At 34.5% G+C, this 6684-nt stretch overlaps 1 protein-coding gene across 1 annotated transcript; it reads right to left on the bottom strand.

The window, feature by feature from the left end:
* Nucleotides 1-460: 460 nt before the first annotated feature.
* On the bottom strand, nt 461-6345 carry LOC128180892 (fumarylacetoacetate hydrolase domain-containing protein 2-like). Its single transcript, XM_052849075.1, has 7 exons — nt 6139-6345; nt 4970-5186; nt 4016-4075; nt 3084-3249; nt 1537-1645; nt 1297-1384; nt 461-796 (listed from the first exon to the last, which is right to left on the bottom strand). Exons 1-7 carry the CDS (start codon nt 6312-6314, stop codon nt 734-736), a joined length of 879 nt encoding a protein of 292 aa, XP_052705035.1. The 5' UTR covers nt 6315-6345; the 3' UTR covers nt 461-733.
* Nucleotides 6346-6684: the final 339 nt, after the last annotated feature.

Raw genomic sequence — 6684 nt, 5'->3', positions numbered from 1 at the left:
ACCTGCACATTTTAATTCTTAATTTGTAAACATGTATTTGTTTAAGAAAAGAAGACATTGTGTCAATCATGGTGTGTGTGTTTGCTGATGATAAAAACCGGTTGTTGATATGACTTTAATGCCCCGTCAGTATTGATATGTGTAGTTTAAAAAAAAGTAGTGCACATACAACTCACAAGATGATTAACATCGCACTTTTGTATGAAATATAACTGGATCCAGCTACAATTTGAATCATAACATATTATAAAATCATAAATACAACATCTTAATTTGGTAATATAAATATATTCAACATTGTTCTTCAAACGTTTTACATCTGTTCTATCTCATTTTTGCTCTTGCTCTGCAATGAAATTGTTGAATTTTTTTTCAAATGAATTTTTTATACGTAGTTTTATTCTACGTATGTAGATCTTTTACAGAGAAATAAAATGATTTGGAATTTGTTGTGGTTGTAAAAAAAAAATAAAAGACATGATTTGTGAATAAATGGCAAGCACCCCTAACACGGTAGATACGTATCAACCAAACTTTGTCAACTTAGATGTTAACCCTTATAGAATATGTTTTGTTTTAAATCATTGAACTCCACTGTCTACATCTATACAGCTACTACATCATCCATGTATACATGTAAGTGGTTAATAACTCCCGCACATGGGCCACAATTGTTGACTGGTCAGGATATACAGGGAACTGTTACACGATGGTCATACAGTCATCACACCGTTCAGACAATTCGAGTACAAATCTGCCCGATGTTCTCAATTTCAGATTCCACTACGTCACCTCGCTAAAATTAGAAACAATTCCAAGCTAATAGTCTGTCGATACATACATGTTTAAACCTTTTAACGTGTATCTTTTCAAATTTATATATTTTTTGTCTTCTTTGTTTTGTTGAATAGTTAGTTTTTCTTGGTACATTTGGGTGAAATTTTGATGTTTTTCATTTAATATATTTTCATCACTTTGTGGAATACAAGATATATCTGTGCCAGTCAGCCATTAGACGTGTGATAGAAAGGTGAATGAAAGTTCAATGAGGATGTATTACTGAAAGTCAAAGAGAGACAATTGTTCAATTCTATACAGTAAAATTTCAATTGTAACTAGCTAATGCGACTTTTGATATCTTTTGTTTTTGTAACATCAAAGACAAAGATTCTTTTTAACTCTTTACATAATAAGTTTACAAAAGATATATTATTCCGAACGTTTTAATTTTATTTGATTTTATTGCTCCAATGCATTTCATTGAAATAAATATATTTATTTTGAAGTAGATACTACCTTAAGGAATTCCGGGGGGTTTCGGGTGAAACCGACACCTGGCGGGGAACCGGTCAAAACTACGTCACCTGGCTTTAATGTGATAAATCTGAAGGGAGTGTATAAACATAATGAACATATACTCATACGTATATACAATTGTATTTCAAATTATTCGAATCATGCAATGAGAATAAATATAAATATTTCACAACGAATATCAGCGCTTGACTATATAATTCTAAATTATATGTTTTATACCTTGAAATATGAGCAATAATTGCTTCAGATCTGTGTACAAGTTGATTCGTGTTGCTACTCTGTTTAATAATGCCATTAACTCTGCAGCGGATTCCAAGATTGTGAACATCTGTAGTACACATATTCAGACATTTAATAACTCACAACATTATATTTATAGCGAGCGCAGATCACCGTCGCGAAGCAAGCTCTACCGGCAAGGAGTGTGTGAATAGAAAATTCGGACTAGTTGCACATTCATTCAACAGATTTTTTGGCATCAGTAAATCGTACCAGTTATGCATTGTTTTAATGACAATTTTTATCACTTCACACTCTTACTAGAATCAGCAAGACAATATAAAAGCAATACCGATGTATACGACATACAGTCAATGTTACCTCTAAAGTTAACCTCAGTACACTCTCAATCAAAAATAATCGAGTGACGTCACAAAGGTTTACACATTGATCCGATAGATTTTTTTGGCTTCAGTAAATTTTGACCCACAATTCAAAGTACCAATGGTTTCCAACTTCACCTTCTCGCAAGAATTAAAGTAAATCTTTTGAGAAGCATTTAAGATGTGTAATTTTAAGAACATCAAGCATTTTAAGTAAATAAAACAGTATACTTCGCGGACTTTTATTTCTCTGGGGAGTTTTAAAAAGTCAGACGTCACTTAACCAACCAATCGCAACTTCTGGGGCCTTTCCGGCAAGCTCGAAAAACCACGTGTTTTTCCGAGCTTGCCGGAAAGGCCCGAGAAGTTGCGATTGATAACCAACGTGAACTTTGACGTCACAATAGGGGGAAATTACTTTTACTGACGTTATTGAAAATCTGCTGAAATTACCAAAATCCTCTCAAAATCTTGCAAAGCTAAAGAATGAGGACATTTCTATAGATATAGGAAACAGTTGAAACATGCACTCATCTGGATGAATGCTCACATGTATTCTATTCACTTTAATTAGGTACTTTCCAGGAACGTACACGTAGCATCATTTTTTTAAAATGGGGTGGGTGGGTGGGTGGATTGCAGCCTCATCCAAAAACTCTTTCTCAAAATCATTAAAAAATTCTAATCCCTGAGCTCTTTAGTAGTTCAGTGGTTTCTTTATTTTCACTTCCATGCTGCTCCCAGAGTGGGGGGGGGGGGGGGGGCAACTCCATGTTCCTTTTGTATGATGAGCAAATATTTTTAAGCGTAAATTAAAATAAAAATTAGAAATGATTTTTTTTTTAAAGTCGATGGGACAACTCCATGATAAGTCGATTTTTTATGTGCAAATTGAAAAAAATTAAGGATTTTTTTTTTAACATGGGGGGGGGGGGGGGGCTCAATAAATAACAAATCTTATAAACTATGAATAATGAAAAATTACTGAAAAAATAGGTATGTTTTAATTTATTTTGCAGTCAAATTAATTTACGTTGTTAATTTGATTTTATTGCTTCGTCATAATTCATTGTTTGATCATATGTTGCGCTCGCCCCAATGTCGCACCGTAAAACATATTATTTCCTGTGACGTATCAGAGATTCAGGGATGATGTAACTGTACCATTTACTTCATCTTTAGTGACAACCACAGGGCCAAGAGGACAGAACTCATCCATCGCTTTCCCGAGCAGCACTTGACCGCCATTCTTCAGCTTATTCTGCCAGTCCCTAGCACTGACATCTAGCGCTACACTGAAGCCAAAGATATAGTCCATAGCTTGGTCCTTCTGTGTCAACAAATACAATGTAAAACATGCATAGATAGGCATATTCATAAAGAAATAAACAGCATATTTAACAGTTCACCAGGATATGACCTTTGTTTGTCACGTGATCAAATCCAATGAAGACTGAAGGGCTTCTCAGAACATTTGATTACATGCCAACCAAGATCATATTCCGGTAAACTTTTTTAACATTGCTGTTAACAACTTATATATTTAAATTTTCCAGTGTATTTGCCTGTGATAACACTATGTATCGATTTTGAACTATATAACCCATAATACAAATGACGCCAAACTGAGGCGCCAGCGGGGTTTGCTTATTTATATTTAAGTGCTTAATCGTACGATGGCTAAAAATTTGTAAATAAAAGTAATGAGGAATCATTCTTTGAATATTATGAGGTGATAATTTCGGTTGAAGCGTGATCAAATCTATCATAAAGCCCTTCGGGCTTTATTGGATTTGATCACGCCCCCGACCAAAAGTATCACCTCATAATACTAGTACTCAAAGAATGATTCTTTATTCCTTATATACGTGAGAAGGGCATATCGTTCAGAATTATCAACATAACGATGTTATTATGTTAATTAACAATTATTCAACCGTCAAACGATAAGCGCGTGAGGCTACTATGTGACGCGATAAAACATTTACACAGAAATGTTCTCTGTGTCTATATAAGAAGACATATTTTCAAAGGTAAATACAAAGTAGTAATATGTAATATTATTGTTTGATAACAAAGCAAAACAATTTATATACCTGAACATGCTTGGCCTCCTTTCCAATGACCAATGCTAGTTCCACTTCCCAATCAAGCTTCTGCAAAGATTAATTTGTTCATTAGAAAAAGAGAGAATATGAATATTTGGGTTGCGGATTTCGTTTATCATTATAACGTCGACTTTATTATAAAAATTTTGTAAACTCAACAATCTCTTTACTAAAAATTCAATTAAAGTTAAACGCCAACTGGGCGTCTGCAAAAAATAAAATCATGACGGTGCTAAAGCCTTACACATTGTGTTGTTTTTTATGACTTTAAAAAAATTGACTTTTTTAAAATAAGACTCGTATTTTCTCTTTTTGACAACATTAATTAACTTCGATCAGTATTTTCGGTACTTTAATTTCACAACTCGCTGCACATTTTAAAAAAGTACACACTATAATTGTAAGTAAGATGAATAATAGTTATCCTCCCATACTTGTGGTGTATACTACCCGTGTAATAAACCGTTGCTATATCAAACGGGCGATGTCTTATCAAATACTTTCAGTCCGAACTTTTTTTGACACAGACCCTTGTTTAACGCTTCACTGACTTAGATTTTGAAGATTTTCATGGATATCCTACATTACCAGTTTCACTATAAAAATTTATTTAAAACAGATTTTAATTACAAAAAAAGGAAGGAAAACACATAAGCTTTTGTTGAAAAAAATGCAAACTACTTTCAGAGTTTATCCTGATGACGCCATGAAAATAGGTTGCTTGATCAGTTATGTTAATATACAAAAGAACTTATAAAATTATACCTCCCAAGACTATTATTTTACCACCAGTAAACATACTTAATCAAAATTTAAATTTAAATGATGCTACGTGCTTGGTACATATGTGTACTTACCGCGCTCTGAAGGTCTGTTCATCAGCACCATGCTGTGTGGGATGAACTTTGAACTATCAACTACATGTATATTAGCGGTTCCTACCTGTGTTTCCGCCGGGTAGTGTAGGTCGTCCTGGGGTCCAATGATACAGGACGGGAACTTTCCAAACACCACGGGTTCCTCCGGGACGGTGGCGCCCTGCTCTCTACAATGGTCCCTGTAGTTCATCCCCACACACAGAACCTTCTCGGGGCGCAATATAGGCGCCTCTAGTCTCACGGAATCTGTATTGAGGGCATAATCATCTATGTCCAGCATTCTAGTATTATAAATTAAAAGGAAATAGATTGCACGATTGAAATGTAAACAATGCTTGTGTTACATTGTTTATATCTAGAGACTTTAAAGATTCTAAAACATAAATATTTGAATAAAAGTGTGCATGCCAAATGAAAATGAAATTAATGTTGGTGAATTAAATGCGATTGATGTTATACCTCTCTCTCTCTCTCTCTCTCTCTCTCTCTGTAATTTAGTATGCGATTGATGTTATACCCCTCTCTCTCTCTCTCTCTCTCTCTCTCTCTCTCTCTCTCTCTCTCTCTCTCTCTGTAATTTAGTACGCCCGGCCAATATATAAGGGATCATGACTAACCGACTTGAACACATTCATGTCACATTGACATTACGGATAATTAAATCAACCAGAAAATGAAGTTGATCAAGATAGTTGAAAACATAATGAACTAGGTATGTGTAGGTATTTGACATGTTTCATACAAAAAAACCTAAAGAACGTGTGCGATTACAACAAGCACGGATGGGGGAGGGGGGGGGGTTGAGTTGGCCATGGGGTTTGGTTGGGGTCCGTACATATTTACGGTTAATTATGTAAATTTAAGGACTTCACCGTCCCATCCCTCACTAGATACGCACAGACATTACAATGGTCACTTAAATGAAGACAATTTGTACTAACGGGTCACATACTACGATGTTTACATGAATATGAAATGTACACGAAACGTCCGTTTGAACAGTCGACTGGAAGTTGTGTTACAATTAATGAACTTAAACAACTGTACACATGTATGCTGCCATACTTTCTCGTTTGTAATAGTTTTATACTTAACCTATCATACTATAATATATTTCAGAAATTATTGAAAATGAAAAATTTAAACAAAACATTTAAGTGCAAGTGGTTTTTTTTTTTTATTTACTGTCCCCACGTTACGGACTCAGTAAGCTCATATCTTTCCCGGGCCTACCTTTGGACTTTCTTTAGGTTTACATCTCCTCCTTTAATGAAATCTCGTAAATTTGACGGAAGTTCTGGATTTGCAGCATTTAAGTCTACTATGGCTTTACCATCTTTTATCTCTAACCCTAGTTTTCTGTCCCCGTCCTTGGTGAATTGAACGAAGCGCATGGTGATGCCATACATCTACTTCCAGCGGTCTACATGTTGACCTCACCACGAGTATGGGGCGTCGGAGGGACAATATCTTAATGATATATGTATGTGGAATACGCTTATATTTCATTGTTTCTTTTTCTGAATAAAACATGTTCACAATCTAAAACCTGTACCTCATCATTAACGGATCAATTCATTCAAACATACGGCTGTCTTTAATCCTAGAAGTTAACATGTTTAGCTCTTTTTTAAGTCATTTATTTTAAGTTTGCAAAGAAAAAATATGTCGCACTTCTTCATTAAATTTATGAATTTATTAATTGTTTTGTAAGGATGTAAATTTGGATAACTTCTATGAAATTTAAGGTAACAAAATGAAATGAAATTTATCAGTGAT

The sequence above is a fragment of the Crassostrea angulata genome, chromosome 4 (genome assembly GCF_025612915.1).
Source record: "Crassostrea angulata isolate pt1a10 chromosome 4, ASM2561291v2, whole genome shotgun sequence".
NCBI classification, from domain to species: Eukaryota; Metazoa; Mollusca; class Bivalvia; order Ostreida; family Ostreidae; genus Magallana; species Magallana angulata.
Note: the sequence above shows the minus strand (reverse complement) of the source record. Positions and strands in the feature narration are given on the sequence as shown.